Consider the following 19091-nt stretch of genomic DNA (forward strand, 5'->3'; position numbering starts at 1 on the left):
CACTCCCCATCCAACCTGACAGAGCTTGAGAGGATCTGCAGAGAAGAATGGGAGAAACTCCACAAATACAGGTGTGCCAAGCTTGTAACGTCATACCCAAGAAGACTCAATGCTGTAATTGCTGCCAAAGGTGCTTCAACAAAGTGTTGAGTAACGGGTCTGAATACTTATGTAAATGTGATATTTCATTTTTTGTTTATTTAAAAAAAAAAAAAAAACTATTTTTGCTTTATCATTATGGGGTATTGTGTGTAAATTGATGACAAAAAAACATTTCAGAATAAGCCTGTAATGTAACAAAATGTGGAAAAGTCAAGGGGTCTGAATACTTTCCGAAGGCACTGTAAATATAGCTACTTTAATTCTAACTTTTGGCAACCAAAAGCAAATAAACAGATTGGTTATTTGACAGTATAAAAAATAATATATTGTACCACAAGTGTGGATTAGGTGAATGACATCCATTTGTTATGTTAAGGTTAACACTATTACACTTCTCAAAACCAACTAAATGGCATCTTATGGAGTTTCAAAGATAACAATTTGAAGAGACCAAAAGCTATCTTGAACTATTTCCTTTACTTATTCAAAGATAGGGTTTTGCATTATGCGCCCATATACATTTACTATAACTTCACAGAGCAACTCAAAGGAAATGTGAAAGGCCAAAACAGTATTGCCCAAGTACTAACAAAAAATTATTCAACTGTACTATCTAAAACTGCAAAAGTCTTCATAAGCATAAAAGGATGAAACTATAACCATTCCCTTACAGAATGCCATATCAGTAGAATAACTTATGCATTGAGTCCCCAAATTCAAATATTTCAACTCTAGCAAAATCCCAATGCACTTGAAATGATTCTGCGCAATGGAAGTTTTGGAAAAAGAGCATGCCAATTACAGTAGACAGATACTCCACACCAGTCTTATGTGTACTCTACTGTGGCCAGACTGGTGAGTGGTCATTGAGTTTCCTCAGGGACCTGGCCGGAACCTAAGTAAAGGCAGGACTGCAAAGACCAATAGCGATGACGACCATGGTTGCCAGTCATCTACCATAAACGTAAAGCATTTATTTCTTTAGAAAATAAAAATCTTTACAAAAAGTAAAATTACTTATTTGAACAATGAGCACCAGCATTTATTTAAATATTAAAAATGTTGTATTCTAAACTACAGCAAAAAAAAAAAATACCTGAGGATGAATTGCAACTACACTGTAAAAAAGAAGAGCCTGTGCTCGACCGCAATAAACTCTGTTGAGTGGACTTGTCGCCTACCATAATGTCCCAACAAACACAACGAGAACACAATTTGCAATAACATCGCTATACTTATCAAGAGCTTTAAACCCATGCCAGCAGTACAAAGTCTGAAAAATGAGGGATATGCACCAACCCATACATTGTGACAATATGCTTATCATTAACATTACCAGGGGCAAATTTGTCTATTTGTATATCTAAGAAATAGCCAGTAGCTCGAGCTCACACTGTTAGCCAATCAGTGTACAAATACTCACCAGACTGAGCCCCCCCAAAAAAATATTTCTGGCTTCTAAACCACTTCAGAACCAAAGTTGTGCTTTCTCCCAGTTAAAATCCACACAGTAAATCACTTAAAACACACAGTTAGTCTTTAGGCATGATTGTTCACAAAACTACACATAAACCAAGGCTGTGGCAGTAACACTCGCACTGCATGTTTGTTTATATCACATGATAAGATTCCCCATATGTTTTACAGAGGCAGACACATAAACCAAAGAGATTCTTTCCCATCAGGGAGTGGGGTTCAGGTGACCTTACAGTCCGTTGTAGTGAGGCCCCCAGCGCTTGTTGATGTGATCGAAGGTGTGCGAGACCCACTGTTGCGCCAGCACTCTATACCTCTCCACACATAGAAACAGGGGCTTTCCACGGCTGTAAGAACCGGAATAGAAAATGTGATTTCAAACAATGTTTTCTTACAGGTTTCAACATAGTTCCCCCCCCCACATCAACAATTCTCGTGAGAACCTGACAAGATGATCGTGTGAGATGAAACTGAAGTGTAATGCAAAGGGTCTATGGTGTGTATTTGTACCGTAGATCGCGGTCCTCCTCTCCATGGGCATCCAGGTAAACGGAGCCCCACAGGCAGAAGCGGTGTCCTCGGATGATGATGATGACCGAGGCGTTGATCAATAGGAAGATGCCTGTGGCGGCGCCACAGTGTTGAGAGTGCTAAAGACAGACACGTACAGCCTATTCACCAAATCACATTGTCATGTGCACCCAGCAGCACCACCCAAGCATGCAAGTTCTTATTTTGTACAATAGAGTAATAATATCCATCAATGACCTAAAAATTAAACCACTTGCTGAATAAGAAATATTTTTGAAGACAATATAAAAATCATGCTGTTTTTTCAGATATAGTCTAATATGGCCTTTGAAAAGCAGGGCCACTCACCCAAACGCATTCACAGATCCCTTGCTGCTTGCAGCACAGCCCTTTGAGGCAGACGAAGGTGCCACAGATGAGGCAAAGCGCCGGGTCCTTTGGCACTTTTTTGCAGGCAGTGCAGGCCTTCTTGTGGTAGTACTGGAAGATGGTGTTGTAGTTGTCAGGTAAGTGGAGTAGGTGGGGGGATGCCCACTGCAGATCCTGGACAAGCAAAGTCTGGATGGAGGGAAATTAACCACGTCAGTCACAACATTATTCCAATTATGAACCCCAACTGTGTGCCCTAGGCAATCCTTTGTAACAGCTTGGGCCGCATTGTGCGGGCTTTTTAGACAATGGGAGCTGGGGGCTTTATCTGGCTCACTATTGTGCTGTGTCCATGGCAGGCCTAAACTTCAACCGCCCATAACTTAAGAAAGCCAATCCAATCACTCGAGAGCTGAATCCAAAGTCCCTTTCATTTAACCATGTGCTCGTCCACTCGCTCTCTAACCTCCTGTCAATAGACTCTTAATAAGCGGACTCATCGGCCCGGCAGCCATTAGACATCGAAGAAAATACCACAGCACTTTGTTTCCTGCTCCTCTAAGCATCAGCCCAAGAAACACTGAGGTTACTGTACATTCATTTCAGTTTGGGCATCGAGTCTCTCCACTTGCTACTAAAAAGGATTTAGAAATATAGGAAATAAAAGTTGGCCTGTTTTAAGCCTTCTACTGAATAAATCCTTCAAAGTTCCTATATGCCACATTTTCTGTATGCCCTTCAGCTCCAGGGTGCGATAATAAACAATGTCCACAGTTGAAAGGTCTGCGGGAATCATCGAGAATGCCGTGTGAAGCGATGGGAGGTTTCTTTGTGTGATGTATGGCAGAAAAGGCCAGTGCCGAATGACAAAGGCAGTGTGTGAAAAACCATCACTCCCAGGAGGTGAAGAGGGGTTATATTCAGCGCCACAGCTAACACATGGTGTCACTAGTACCAAAAGAACAAGGAGAAAGAATGACGCCACCATTGGTGTTTTGGAGACGATATACTGGAGAACGATTGGTGGAGGGAAGTGCTCAGCCTCAAACCTACCATTGATTTCTCAGCCTGAGTGTTGGTGAGCCCTGTGACCTCAGAGCACCATTGAGACATCAGGTCGAAAGCACTGACCGTCCAGTCCAGACATGAGGCACTGTACATGGGGTTAGATGGTTGAGGGACTGGGTCAAGGAGCCCTAAACAGCCAGCCAGGCCTGAGAACTCTTCTTCCTCCTGAAACAGAACAAATGGTCAGTATGAGTTAAAGCCGTGAGGTTGGAGCAGCTATGGAACAGAGACACAGGCAGGCAGAGAGGTGGTGAGGTGTGGAACAGTAGCAGTAACCGTACCGGGCAGCCTGACAGGTTGTCCCCATAAAGATGGTGCTGCAGGAGACAGGAGAGGCGGAGGTAGGGCAGGCAGAACTGCTGGAGGCTGTACTCTATGGACTGTGGGGACCACACACTGGTGCTCAGCTGGGGAAGGAAGCACAGGAGTAATGCCTCATCAATAACCTCTCAACAGATAATGGGGTGATATAGATCTCCTTCAGAGAGAGCACAGATGGTGTTAAATGGGCAATTTATCATGTAAAAAAATTAAGAAAATTGAGTGTGGGGGGGGGGGGGGGGGGGCTAGCCAAGTACTGGGAGCTTGGCAGCTTTGAAATGGTTTAATATATTTTTACGAAACCTGATAGGACTTACCATGGATGGCTCTTCGGTGTTCACGTCATACACAGTCTTCACCTTGGACAGCTCAGTGATGACATGGCTGAGAAGAGCTTCATAGGACTTCTCGGCATTGAAAGCATTCTGTGGGAGATAGTCCAAAAGCAGTGGAGAGGTGACACATTGAGAGTACATAATACTATAGTACAACAGTAGTATTAGGCTCTCAGGAGTCTCATGCCACTGTACCAGCTTCATATGATATTCAAGCAAGTCCCTTGTCAAGTGTGCTGCAGTGTCTCCAACCCCCGTACCTCCCTTTAAAATTTGCACTGTATAAAATAATAACTTATGCAGAATAATAAATAATTATTTTTATGCAATAAAAAAAATAGGCAACGTTGATAAGCACCAATAAATTACTGAATGCGTGTTCTGATCAAATTCAACTGATTGAAATAATAATCTGATAGCGTTTATCAAGCTCACAGTGGGGGGAATAGAAAACAGCAGCCAGTCTTATCTAGCCTGGCGTTCTCTGTCATAGATTTATAGCGGGAGGAATTTAATGTCTTTGGATTTCCTTCCTCTGGGCTCGGGATCTCGGTTGAGACAGTCTTTTTATCTACAGCAATTGAAATACAATGACATCCCTCCAAATGTGGCCTGTGTTAACAATGAGGATTTCCAAGCCGTCTTAATGACAGCTTGTGAGCGAGTGCTGCACTGTTCGTGACAAAGTGGGGTAAGATATTCAGCTGCGCCACAATAGATAGAAAACACCCTAAAGGGGAGGCATTTTGCTGTTGGCCCATTTACATTCCAACCAGCCACTCGCTAATACAGATTTAATAGACTGAAGATGAATAGCCAATTAATGCCACCCAGCTCCGGTAATCACTCTCTCCTTGATAACGATGATCGATATATCTACAGCCCAAACTGCTTAACGGAACTCGGGCCAGGTCTAAATCTTAATTTGCATTTTGCGTCACACCTTCATTTGCCACGGATGTAAACAGGTCCCGGGGATAACAAGTAGAAAGTATAGATAGGATGCACTGGCTTCACAACATAAGGCCCTTGGTAGAGTACAAAGCAGCAGTACGGCGAGGAGAGTGATATCTCCATTACCTTCTTGAGAGCTCCAGACGTGCTCCAGGCCTGCCTCTCCTCGGGGCTGAACTTGGCTGAGAGAGCAGCCAGGGCCTGGGTGTACTGCAGGTTGTACAGCATCCTCACCAAACAGATGAAGTGTTCTACAGGGACAGGGACAGAGAGAGGCGATGCACAGACCCAGGTTAGGCGCACTAACATTGGAGGAACAAATATATCGTGTCGCACATACATATTCTTGGTCAGACACTCGGCCGACTGTCTCATTGTTTTGAGAATCATAACAGATTTATAACTAAGTTGTTGCCATTTTCTCTCTTCCCAATTACTATTTAGAACAGCTTGTTAAATAGAAAGCAGTTTCATTTATGAGCAACCGGAATAAAAGGAATGACTTAAGAGGCCTAGAATGCTCTGTAAGATGGGCAATCAGGGTGCCTACAAAAGAGATTGACACCATTTTTATTGGGCTAGAAGACAAGTCAATAGGTTGGGTTTGGTCTCAAGAGGAGTGGCTCTCTCGTCTCCCGTGTTGATAAAGGCTCATCAAATAGACTGGTAATTAGCAAGAGGCAGCCAGCACCCAGGCCGCCAGGTGGAAATAGGCGTTGGATTTGAAGTGACAGAAATACAATGAGCGCCATTATTTGCCCTCCTCAGGAGAGTGGTGCTGGTGACAGGTCCATTGTGTTGCGTCAGCACATTAAAAAGACAACACCTTTACTGCCATGAAGGACACACAGGCTGTTAGGAACTCCCAACCCCTCCCACCTATCCACTCTAAACATGACAAAAACCCAGGCACGTCCTGATCTCCATGCCCCGACTTTAATGAAATACTTAATTCACACCCATCTCTCATCGTGATGTGTTACAATCAATTCTCCATCTCACAATGAGGACCGTCATGCTTATTTTGGCTTAATCAATGTGGAATTGAAAAAAATATACAAGAGACCATCTAAAAGCTAATAAGACATTGAATGCCCTTTTCCCCGGCAGACTCTTTAGGGCAATGTAAGGAAGTGTTATTCAGTCGATATGGAGGAGAGCTCTTATAGCTGTGAAATGGCTTTCATTTGAGGGAAAAAACCTGTCACAGACATATCCCCTCACAGAACCAATGCTCTTTATAACTTGTATATTGGTTTAACAGAGTTGATTATCTCTCCCCTGTTCTGATGCTAGGAGAGATCTTCAGGCCTCAAACCACCTCAGTGTCCATGGGTTCAGTCAGTTCAGTAATCACTGAAATGATCAGCTTTGTGTGGCATGGCACCCATTAAGTAGGCCTATGATTGCTGCAACTTGGCCTCCAATGTGGTGGCCCTCCCCTCGCGCACGGTGCTGAGCCTGGAGGAGCTCAAACAGGAAGCGCTCAGCTGGAGATGAAGGGCATGCGAAGCGGGCAGCCTCCATAAAGCGATCCATGTCATTCTGCTCCTCACAGCCAAATACAAAAAAAGGGAACAGATAAGAACCCTCCCTACATTCAGTCATGATTAGGACTGATAACGGTTTGCTGTTCTGACCCAGCCACTGAAAAACCTCCCTCTGTAGCCTCATTAACCCACCTTCCCCTCCCCGTCCCCTTGGACTGATGGGGAAAACACAGTCAGGATAGTAAGAACAGTGACAGCACCTTTGCGTAGCGGCTGTGGCATGGTCAACACAAAGATGATCAGCAGGGATGGGCAGTCTCTAAACAGCATGGGGACTTCTGGCCTCTCGTCATCCAGGCAGCTGTAGGGAACAACACATGGAATCTTTTACCAATACAAGCTCAGGGTAAGGATTTTTAAAGACATGTTGAAAAACATACAGCACGCTCATTAAGAGTAAAGTATGCAGTTAAACAAGAAACTGTGGGTACCCGTAAAGGTTTTATTATTCACAGGGGTGGAAATGGGCCGGAACACACCGGAAGCCCGTTCCAGGAACGCACGTTCAATTTGAATACGATCGTGGCCTGGGTGAATCCTGTGTCCGGTCTGGAGTGTGAAGTCACAAGCTCTGCTGGTCGGCTACTGTGTAGCAACCTACCGGTGCCAAAAGCCCTGGTCTGCCCTAGAAAGACTACGTGAACAAACCCCCCATAAATGGACTGCCGTTGTGGGCTCTAAAATGTGTTTGTTATGATCAAGTTCGATCCCCAAGGTGAATTATTTTTATTTGTGGAACAAAAAATATATATATTGCTTTTCCTTAGAGAGATAATTCCTCAATACTTGTATTGCACTGCAGACCTTATGTGGAAAAGTCCTCATTTATAACATTGAATGGTAGAATGCAAATCAAATGATTCTGTATAAAGGTTGAACCAGATTTCCCAAAATCAACCCTGGCCATTTCAACCCCTGACTATTCTCAATAACTTAGCATTGGTAGGGGAATGTTAGAGAAACCATAATTGGAGTGAGGTTATGTACACACTATACATATCCTAATGCTTTTTATCTTGTCAGGGCCAAGAGCAAAGTCCTCCCTTGAATATATACGCTGCACTTAAACGTTGCTTAAAAAAAAACAATGACGACACACTTTCTAATTGCCCTCCACTTTAATGCAGTGGGGGAAAGCAAAGCATATTTCCTTTATATCCCGTGACTCACTGCTATAATGCAGCTGGAGCCTCATACTGAAGATTGTTGTTGCCGTCTCCATTTAAAAAATGGCTCGTTTTCTCCTGGCTGCCCATAGAGAGAGCCTCTAATCTCCACTCTACCTTAAGGAGACGTCCGGGGATTTCGACTGAAAGGGGCCACACTTACACAATAATGCATTCCATTTTAGAAAGGCACTCGAGACTATTCATTCTAGCGTACAACAGAAAAACTGACGCAGCAATCTGCTTTTAATTCCCTCTCATGCAAAAGACTAAACTACAGCATATAGCACTCGCAGCTAAATTGCAGACAAATCCAGATGACCAATACATACAATGAGCAACCCAGTCTTTTGAAAACATCCACAAAACGCATCCACAAAAATTGACATATGAGAAAGGATATGAAAAAAGTGAATGTCTAGGTCACTGTCTGGAAGGCATGAGCGTCGTCATTCCCTTGTCCCATTTAAATAGAGCTACACGGTTGCCTGAGGGTGTCAGTGACATAGCTGCCTTCCGAATCCCTAACAAGGTATTTTTAACACAAAATTGCTCCACTGAGACGCCTGCATGGCTCGAAGCATTTAAATAGTAACAGGTGTAAAAGCCGTCTTGGGAGGGAGAGAGGTCGTTAGCTTATCTAATAGTGCGAAGTGTTATACGAGTGGGATGCTGATCGCTCTCAAGGCTGTAAACCTCGGAAGGCAAACTGACGCCCGAGAACACACCTGACGCATCACAAACAAGCAGTGTGGAGAGAGAGAGCGTATGAAGAAGACTGCCTTGTTAAATGTCTCGGTTTCTACGATGCTGTGAAAGATGATGCTGGGCGGGGGAGGGCTGAGATGTGTGGGGCAGTTGTTTCTCGGCGCAGCGACTGAAGGGGTCGTTTCGCTCTCTGTGGAGCACCCGGTAATTTGCCAGATGCAGCAATTATTGGCATCTATGGCAACCACACATGGTTCCTTCTCTGTTTTTAACTCCTTTTTGTCTGGAGGAAAAGCTGTCAGGGCACGCAGGATGTGGTGGTGTTGAGGGTGAGGGGAAAGTGGCACTGATTACAGGCTGTGCTAGGATGCTGTTAGGATAAACTGGGATCAGGAGAGGGCTAGAGAGACGTCAGGTGAGGTGGAGCTGCATGATTCGGGGGGAGAGAGGTTCAGTGTGTTTGGCTGATGCAGTGAGTGTGGCGGAGTTTGTGATAAGACAGCCGTATGTGTAGTGGGATTGCAGGACGAGGAGAGGCCAAAGTAGATGAAAAGGTCTGTGTGGTGTAGCGTCAGGGTAGCCGTTACTCACTCGTCTCTGCTCGGAGCCACCTGGGTCAACCTGGTCCAGGGGTTGTAAGCAGAATCAATGCTGTACAGACGCATGTGCATGGCAAGCACGTGGAACAGCTGATCTGAAAGACAGACATTTTTAAAATGGTCAGCGAGATAGAGCAGAACACTGGCACAGAAATGAGACAGCTACTGTAAAACTGTCCACCTGCATGTCAGTAGGCCAGTGCCCACTATCACACCATCAGTGAATCAAATGACAAATACAGTTGACTTGAATGCACTGAGCGTAATGGTTTGGCTGGGAGAAAGCAGGCCAGATGGATAGATGGCACTACTCTGCTCCCAGCTATCCTCTGGTCAGGAGTCACACCTGTTCACTGTGGAACATGAAGAGTGTCACACCTTTCTCACACTTGTTTTATTTAACTCGGCAAGTCAGTTAAGAACAAATTCTTATTTACAATGACGGCCTAGGAACAGTGGGTTAACTGCCTTGTTTAGGGGCAGAACGACAGATTTTTACATCGTCAGCTCGGGGATTCGATCTTGCAACCTTTCGGTTACTAGTCCAACGCTCTAACCACTAGGCTACCTGCCACCCCAAGGTGCACGCACACACCAATTTTTTTTATCACCTCCTGGAACAGTGTGCTCTTATTTTATTAGCCCAAAAACAAATTAACCTACTTCTTATAGTGGCCTCACACAATGGCCCTGAAAGTTAGTGTTCATTAGGGCCATAGTTAAAAGTGTATTGGAAATCAGAAAATTGTACCTGAAAGGAATATAGCAATTGTAATGGCGTCTTTTTGTATGCACCAACTGCGCCATGGTTCGTTGGACAAAGTCTATGGGAAAATTTTGATTTTGTCTTAATGCCGAAAATAAGGTATGCGGTAAACACAGGCTTAGGAGATCTTAAATGTTTTGTTCTAGAAGATATTAGTGAATTTTGAAGCATGTAAAGGTTGTGTTAACTGACTGATACTGTATCTCATAGAACAAAATCTATAAGATCTCCTAAGTCCATTTTAAGCACATTTTTTACATTTTTACATTTATACCAAAACCCTATTCTTTCCACATAGGAATGGCGGAATGGCTAAATGAACCAGAGGTAACTAATTTCTGTTTTTTCAGTTTACAAGCAGGCGAACGCTATATACCACCTGCGCTCGTGTAGACTACTTTCTCTCTCACCCAGTGGTAACAAAATTATATATATATATTTTTACATGCAACCTTGTCAACAGACCTGTAGCTCAATATTTGACTTAATTTCCCCCCCCCCCCCCCCCCCAGAGAGTTATGACAGCTGTAATGCAGCAAAACATTGAATTCCTCTGCTGCAATATGGACTTTCAGGAGTTTGTCAACATGGCTGTCAAACTAGAGCAACACCGCCCTCTACAGTTGAAACACGACAGCAGCAGGATACAAACCAGAGGCTGAGGGAGGTGAGTGACTCCGATTCAGTCCCTCCGTCTGTCAGATGGGGTTCGAGTCCCTCCACTAGAGTACAACATGCGAGGAGTGACACTGTGGAGGAAGGAACGCCAGCCAATGCCCTTCAAGCTGGCAGGGAACCGGGCTTCAAATTGCGGCTCACATGGCTACCACCTCTTCCATCTGCATGCTTCCCCCTCAGCCTGCTGCTCTTCTCTGCTCCCCCCACAGCCACACGGTCTGACAACATCAATAGAGATGCCTTCAGATATTGATCTGGCCTTGCCTTCTATCAAAGCTCATGCTATTTGCCATGATCTTTACCCCCGCCATGCCTCTAATCTAGATTAGTCATGCCTGTGTGACCTATGGTTGGCCTAGATTACTTTTACCCCCCCAGTGTACAAACACTTTGAAATGTGCCCATGGGAATTGATCATCTCATTGTGATAGGCCGACACCCACCATAACAGTATTGTATTGGACGTTCAAGGCAGTCTTCTCTGTGCAGGCTACATCAGTAGACTGGCCTAATTCAAAACCTTCTCTCTGGCTGATAAACCAGATGCGAGCTATTTGAAAGGTGGTCTCTCCAGTTGATTTAATGCAAGGGATTTCCTGCTCCCCTCTCTAGCCCATGACATCCTCATGAGCTAAACAATATACAGTGGCAAGTGTGTGAACCCTTTGGAAATACCTGGATTTCTGCATAAATTGGTCATAACATTTGATCTAATCTTCATCAAAGTCACAACAATAGACAGTCTGCTTAAACTTACAAACAATTATACGTGTTCCTGTCTTTATTGAACACACCGTGTAAACATTCACAGTGCAGGGTGGGAAAAGTATGTGAACCCTTGGATTTAATAACTGGTTGACCGCCAGCAATAACCTTAACCAAACGTTTTCTATAGTTGCGGATCAGACCTGCACAACGGTCAGGAGGAATTTTGGACCATTCCTCTTTACCAAACTGTTTCAGTTCAGCAATATTCTTGGGATGTCTGCTGTGAACTGCTCGAGGTCATGCCACAGCATCTAAATTGGGTTGAGGTCAGGACTCTGACTGGGCCACTCCAGAAGGCGTATTTTCTTCTGTTGAAGCCATTCGGTTGTTGATTTACTTCTGTGTTTTGGGTCGTTGTCATGTTGCATCACCAAACTTCTTTTGAGCTTCAATTGGGGGACAGATAGCCTAACACTCCCCTGCAAAATGTCTTGATAAACTTGGGAATTCATTTTTCCGTCGATGATAGCAAGCTGTCCAGGCCCCGAGGCAGCAAAGCAGCCCCAAACCATGATGCTCCCTCCACCATACTTTACAGTTGGGATGAAGTTTTGATGTTGGTGTGCTGTGCCTTTTTTTCTCCACGCAGTGTGTGTTCCTTCCAAACAACTAAACTTTAGTTTAATCTGTCCACAAAATATTTTGCCAGAAGCGCTGTGGAACATCCAGGTGCTCTTTTGCAAACTTCAGACGTGCAGCAATGTTTTTTTGGGACAGCAGTGGCTTCTTCCGTGGTGTCCTCCCATGAACAACATTCTTGTTTTGTGTTTTACGTATCGTAGACTCGTCAACAGAGACGTTAGCATGTTCCAGAGATTTCTTTAAGTCTTCAGCTGACACTGTATGATTCTGCTTAACCTCATTGAGCATTCTGCGCTGTGCTCTTGCAGTCATCTTTGCAGGATGGCCACTCCTAGGGAGAGTAGCAACAGTGCTGAACTTTCTCCATTTATAGACAATTTGTCTTACCATGGACTAATGAACATCAAGGCTTTTAGAGACTTTTGTAACTCTTTCCAGCTTTATGCAAGTCAACAATTCTTAATCTTAGGTCTTCTGAGATTTCTTTTGTTCGAGGCATAGTTCACATTGGGTAATGCTTCTTGTGAATAGCAAACTCACATTTTTTTACTGTTTTTTATAGGGCAGCTCTAACCAACATCTTCAATCTCGTCTCATTGATTGGACTCCAGGTTAGCTGACTCCTGACTCACATAATTTAAACATTCACAGTGTAGGTTGGAAAAAGTATGTATTTAATATATACAAGAAAAATACAATAATTTGTGTGTTATTAATTTAAGCACACTGTGTTTATTGTTGTGACCTAGATTAAGATCAGATTAAATTTGATGACCAATTTATGCAGAAATCCAAGTAATTCCAAAGGCTTCACATACTTTTTTCTTGGCACTGTAAGTGCCTTGTGGGAAATGGCTTAGGAACTCACTTGGGTTATAGTTGTTATCGCATGTCCCACGTTCCCCTCCATATCCCATTCCCTACGAAGACAAATCACTAATGTATTGCTACTTGCCCGCCAGCGCAGCTACACAAGTTAATGTAGCTCAGAAAATCGCAGTCCTCTAGCGTGAAATGTATTTTGCCCCAATCAAGGATGACAGGCCTCTCACTAGTGCAGCAAGCGGCTAAAATGCATCACCACTAAACAGACTAATTAAAACAGAGCAGGGAAATGGGATGCCCTCATCCACAGGCTCAGTTCTGACTAGGAGAAAGTCATGTTTAACATATTAAAAGGTCAAATTCAAATAACAAAGTACAATAAAGGAGAAACACCTTGGGGATCTAAAAACGAGTCGCCCATCCAAAATCAAACTTTACACGGTCTGCATCTCTTTGAGCACAACTGTGCTTTGTCTTCCCATTGGATACCATTCTCTGAGGCTTTGTCTTTGACATTGTCACAGTGGGCCCAGTCACAGCTCAGGACAACATCACTCAGTCTTCATTCCCAGTCCCCCCAGAGCAGGACGCCCTTGCCACACAATCAACTACAACAGCACTTGATCCATGTCCAGAAAACACAACGGCAACAGCTCACCTGGGATACCAGCTCTCCTTCCCTGCTAATCGACAATCTTTACAAATGGTCCAACGGTTACATCAATCCAATCTCAAGTCTGACACTTCATTACACAAAGGTCGATGAGACAAGGCGTCCCGCCACCCACAAATCACCATATTCGTCAGCCTAAATACCAATGAACCTCATCATAAAATAACAAAGTAAACATACAAATACTTAATGCTCTTTTACAAAATTATTATTATTTTATAAATGCGATGATATGAAACATGGGTCGACGGTATTCTTCAGATGTACACAATAGCTACGTGGTCAAGCAGGGGGCAACACACTTCGTATAGCACAGAGTAGATGGATGGACGAGGGTTCACTCATGTTAATCTAGTGGGAAGCAAGGCCAGAAGAATGGTGTGGTGTACTCACTGAGACAGGAGCGCTTGGCTGCACCACTGGCTCCTCCAGAACACAGGTTACCTCCACGGTGCACCAGCTCCAGCTCCAGGTTTGTCCTGAGGAAACACAACCATTACTAAGCATACTGTCAACTGGCAGGGCTTAGAGGGACAAGAGGAAAATTAAGGCATTTTCACAGCCATTGTTAGCTCAGGCAGTCTGACTGAGTTTCCCCCCCATTCAGAAACAGGACAACCAAAAAAAGTGGATTATTAACATTTCTTCTTGTTGTCTACCGGCTATGGCAGTAGCCACTCGAGACGACCGATTAATCAGTTGACCGATTAATCAGTTGAACGATTTTAGCCTTTCACATAAATATTTGTATTGGGTTTTTATCCCACACATAAAGCGCCGACATTATACACATATAATAAACAAGTCTGCTAATTTTATGTCATAATTTTTTTTTTAAAAGGTAATGATGCCTGAAGAGGGAACATCATTCAGCCCTAGGCTAGGTCACAACGTGATAGATAGTAGGCATGGTGGTTTGACGGAGAGTAACCAGCCACATCCACCGTATTTATTATTTCTACTTTACATATTCTTCCACTGCAAATTTACCATTCCAGTGTTTTACTTGCTATATTGCATTTACCTCGCCACCATGGCCTTTTTTTGCCTTTACCTCCCTTATCTTACCTCATTTGCTCACATTGTATATAGACTTATTTTTCTACTGTATGATTGCCTGTATGTTTGTTTTACTCCATGTGTAACTCTGTGCTGTTGTATGTGTCGAACTGCTTTGCTTTATCTTGGCCAGGTCGCAATTGTAAATGAGAACTTGTTCTCAACTTGCCTACCTGGTTAAATAAAAAATAAAAATATATTTTTTTAAATAAGTAAATAAACAAGAATACACTTCACCAAGCAAGCAGCCTTGCCCTCACCACATTCTCACTTAGTTAACATTAGCTGGCTAGGTAGCCAGCAAGGTAGGCTTAGCCAGCTAGCAATCTGTGCTACTTTAGTGCGAACACTGGACTGGCGCCCAAGTGAATACTCGTCCATGACACAAAAATAACACCGTTATAGTGGACCTATTATGTTATCTAATAAGCTTAGTTCGTTTTGCGAAATATGCAATCTGCAAAAAGCAAGACCGTTGTCACAGATTTATCATTCAGTTCATGTGGTTGCATTCATAATGAGATAAGTAGCTAAGTAGCTAAGGCTAGTTAGCGAACTAAATTAAAACGTGTGACCAAAACCAGTGCGGCAAGAATTTGCCTGCATAAAACAGTCATCAGCGCAAGCCATTTGCAGTTGAAATGTATAGCCAGTACATGTTCTATTTAATAACAGTGTAAGGTACATATGGTTTCTATAACAAAACATTGTTGTAATGTAAACTTGTGTTTGTCAAAAGTTGCCATTTACGTGTTTGTTTACATGACCTGTGACTGTTGTAAACACTGTAGTAAATCAACTCAAGACAAATGCTGAAGCTGACACCTAGTGGTAACATTACAAACGGCATGTTACTGCATTTCAACGCTTATTTGTGAACAGTGCAGTTTCAGATTTACTTGACAGTTTAATTCAACCAGCCACCCTTTGTGGTGGTTTAGCACAAACACTTTTGCATACTTCTTATCCACTGCCATAGACATCTTTAAGTTCTACCTAAGAAAGTAAACTAAAGGTATAATTTACTGCCATATTTATACAGGATATAGTTGCTTTTTGGTGGATATCCTGTAATCCACAAATAAAATGTTCTTAAATAACATTAATTTTAATATTGTGTTAAGAAATCATAATTTACAGAATACGTTGATCCTTTGGAGCACAATGTGTTAAAAAAAAAGATATTGGCAGATATATCTGACTTTTGCCTCCATAAAAATCAGTATCAAACCGAAAAATCCCATATCGGTTGGGCTCTATTAGCAACCTAAGACAGTAGGGCTAGTGGGCAAACCTAAACGCATCACCTAGCAGAATTATCCTCAATATATGCGTGACTGGCTTTTCCCCCTTTTTATAAAAACCCATCAGATTTATAAGATGTAGCAGACATTTGTTGTGTTTGTTTTGGACCAGCTATTCCGTATCAACAAATTACAGAACTTCAATGGTTCCGGGTTTGCACAAGCTAGGCTGTTAGCATAAAAGCTGTTTCATCCACAGTTTCCGTGTATAATCCCAGTTTGTGAATTCCCAATGCATATCCAAACATTTAATATAAACATTTTGCCACCAAATAATGAAATAAAAGCCGTAACAGAATAAATTGATATTAAAAGCAGATACAGTAGGTGTTGCTAAAATTAGACTGAACTGGAGTTGTTTTGATCCTGCCACTGGCCGTTTCCTCCCAAAGGCTGGGAAGGTGGGGGCAAATCCTTGGGCTCCCAGTATGAAAAAGCAATTTCACATAGATAATGCAGCTGCATCAAGCTCCATCTGTCTGCTACTGATAAGAGCGGCCCTGTGACAGAGGAATTGTCCATTCCTCAGGCAATTTGCGCTGTTCACTGAACTTGTAAAAGCCAACAGGAACCCAGACACAGGAAGCAGGGATTTCTTTCTGCCGGGCACAGGGTGAGGAACCGGTTGAGTGGACCGTGTCATGGGGAGGGGGAGAGGTCGGGGAGGGACCAAGGCCTTCCCACAACACTCTGGTGAAAGAATAGAATGACGGTTGCATTCTCTACTCCCTGTAACGCATGATCAATTTCAGGTTATGATAAAAGCACTGCAGAGCGCCTGCTACCTCCAGATTTTACAGAGGAGTGTGTTGTTCAAGGAAGGACAATTTGGGCTCTAACACACGGCGCAACAAAACTGTGAATAAGCACTCAGGAGAAAGAGCTCTTCAAATCAGTCAAAGGGAGGCAGAGTGATAAATCCATACAGTCAGAGGTAATAAAAGACTAGGCAAAGGATGGTGGAACCAACCAGAGTCAATACCATTTTACTGCAGCCGTAACTGACAAAGCTGCTTAGAAGCAGCACTTCCAGCCCCACACTGCAGTACAATCAGAGGTATGAATAAAGGCAATCAAGAAAACCTTCACAGGTTCCGAGCAACTTCATTTTTGTCTTCTTCAAAATACTCTATATATCCGGTGCAGGTACAAAGACAAAAATTCGATACGCTTCGACTGTACACCAAAGTTATTGTACAAAAGCCTTTTCAAGCAGCCCTTCTCAAATCGAAGAAACGCACTCAATGGAAAAAAACAACAAAACAAAAATACAACTAGGCTAAAGTCAGGAAAGGTTGCAGTTCTCTTTCTGTGCCCAGTTATTGTAGGCTAATGTCAGGTAGGGAGCTGGCTTTAAGAGCACAAAGGAGCAGACAGGACAGGCAGCCGGCGGCCACCAGACAATAGTCAGTGGTGTGCATAATAAGAGCAGTGGAGGAGGACCTCCCTGTCTGACTGGAGCAAGGGTAGGGGGTCACTAGCCACAGGAACACAGTCTCACTGAAAGATAGCCTGCAGTGACCAGTCTATCCCACATCTCCAAGGCCTGTCAGCGGGGTGCACTTTCACTTAGTCTAGCTTGAAATTGAGAATTCTCTGTATGACTGTGACAAATGGAGTCTCTAAAATTGTATTATTTTGAAGAGTCTCAGAGCAGACTGCGGTGTCCCTCACCTGGCCACAGAGTACATGAAGAGGAAGTCGTTGTCAGGGGAACCAGGGTTCTTGCCATAGTCCATGTACTTCCTCTGGGTGGTGTTCTTGATGTCCTTGATCACCAACTCCATCTCCTTACTGAGGTTGGACTCCATCTGAAGGGGAAAACTTACACAGTAACTTCATAGCATCTCCATTTTGACAACAATGGTAATTTCGACATAAGGGTCACCCACTGGTATGCATTTGCAAATCATTGGTATGGTACGGGAAACAAACCACTGCAAAGGTTTGCCAGGAGATGACCGGTTCAATATGAACGGAGACCAAACTGGGGTAACACTAAAAAAGCTGCAATATCGTTAGTCTCATTTGTCAGCTAGTGATGCATTAAGATGGAGTGATCAGGGGAACAGACTGGGGTGAAGCTGTATAGACCTCACTGCCTTACAGTGGTGCTTACTGGGAAAAGTCCCAGCTGCTCTTGCAGGTCCTCCACCTCCTTCACCAGCACGGAGGTCTTGTTGTTGCTGGGCATGTGCCAGCTGACCACCTCGGTGCTCCGGCCCGGGCGGCAGGGCAGCACGCTGTTAGCAAACTGTCTGCACAGCGGGCAGGTGAACTCTCCCTTATCCACAGAGAAGCCCTGCATCACCTGGTCATTCTGTGTAAAAATGCACTTGGGATTATTACAGAGGCAGAGGCAGGGTAGGACTGCCTCATGTTACGTCCCTTATGTCAATCCATACTTTCATATAGATACTCTCTTACCCGCAGAGACTCCATGTAGGACTTGTGGCAGTCTATGTGCAGGGTGTGTCCACAGGTCTGCACATACACACCTCCATCCCAGCCTATTGAGACTGACTGCAGACAGGAACTCTGCGAAACAGACAAGAGAACAGCACAAGACAGGTAAGAGTCTATTCCCTTTGAGGTTCCATAACGGTAGAAATGAAATATATAGACTCAAAGAAAATAACGTCGCTTTTTCCAGGACCCTGTCTTTCAAAGATAATTCGTAAAAATCAAAATAACTTCAGATCTTCATTGTAAAGGGTTTAAACACGGTTTCCCATGCTTGTTCAATGAACCATAAACAATTAATGAACATGCACCTGTGGAACGGTCATTAAGACACTAACAGCTTACAGACGGTAGGCAATTAAGGTCACAGTTATTAAAACTTAGGACACTAAAGAATCCTTTCTACTGACTCTGAAAAACACCAAAAGAAAGATGCCCAGGGTCTCTGCTCATCTGCGTGAACGTGCATTAGGCATGCTGCAAGGAGGCATGAGGACTGCAGATGTGACCAGGGCAATAAATTGCAATGTCCAATGTACTGTGAGACGCCTAAGACAGCGCTACAGGGAGACAGGACGGACAACTGATCGTCCTCGCAGTGGCAGACCACGTGTAACAACACCTGCACAGGATTGGTACATCCGAACATCACACCTGCGGGACAGGACGGCAACAACAACTGCCTGAGTTACACCAGGAACGCACAATCCCTCCATCAGTGCTCAGGCTGTCCGCAATAGGCTGAGAGAGGCCGGACTGAGGGCTTGTAGGCCTGTTGTAAGGCAATTCCTCAA

General features: G+C 43.7%; 1 protein-coding gene across 1 annotated transcript in view; it reads right to left on the reverse strand.

Annotated features, from left to right (window-relative positions):
• Nucleotides 1–253: 253 nt before the first annotated feature.
• Nucleotides 254–19091, reverse strand: part of LOC120064395 (E3 ubiquitin-protein ligase ubr3-like) — a 40156-nt gene continuing 21318 nt past the window's right edge. The window contains exons 27-39 of the mRNA XM_039014950.1: nt 18262–18372; nt 17954–18154; nt 17509–17645; nt 13865–13950; nt 9172–9274; nt 6907–7007; nt 5283–5407; nt 4185–4292; nt 3828–3953; nt 3532–3711; nt 2458–2667; nt 2089–2228; nt 254–1925 (exon numbers count right to left, since the gene is read on the reverse strand). Coding sequence (XP_038870878.1) covers nt 1808–1925; nt 2089–2228; nt 2458–2667; nt 3532–3711; nt 3828–3953; nt 4185–4292; nt 5283–5407; nt 6907–7007; nt 9172–9274; nt 13865–13950; nt 17509–17645; nt 17954–18154; nt 18262–18372 — 1746 coding nt within the window. The 3' untranslated portion in view covers nt 254–1807. The remainder of the gene's footprint in view (nt 1926–2088; nt 2229–2457; nt 2668–3531; nt 3712–3827; nt 3954–4184; nt 4293–5282; nt 5408–6906; nt 7008–9171; nt 9275–13864; nt 13951–17508; nt 17646–17953; nt 18155–18261; nt 18373–19091) is intronic.

This window comes from Salvelinus namaycush, chromosome 19 (genome assembly GCF_016432855.1).
Source record: "Salvelinus namaycush isolate Seneca chromosome 19, SaNama_1.0, whole genome shotgun sequence".
NCBI lineage: Eukaryota > Metazoa > Chordata > Actinopteri > Salmoniformes > Salmonidae > Salvelinus > Salvelinus namaycush.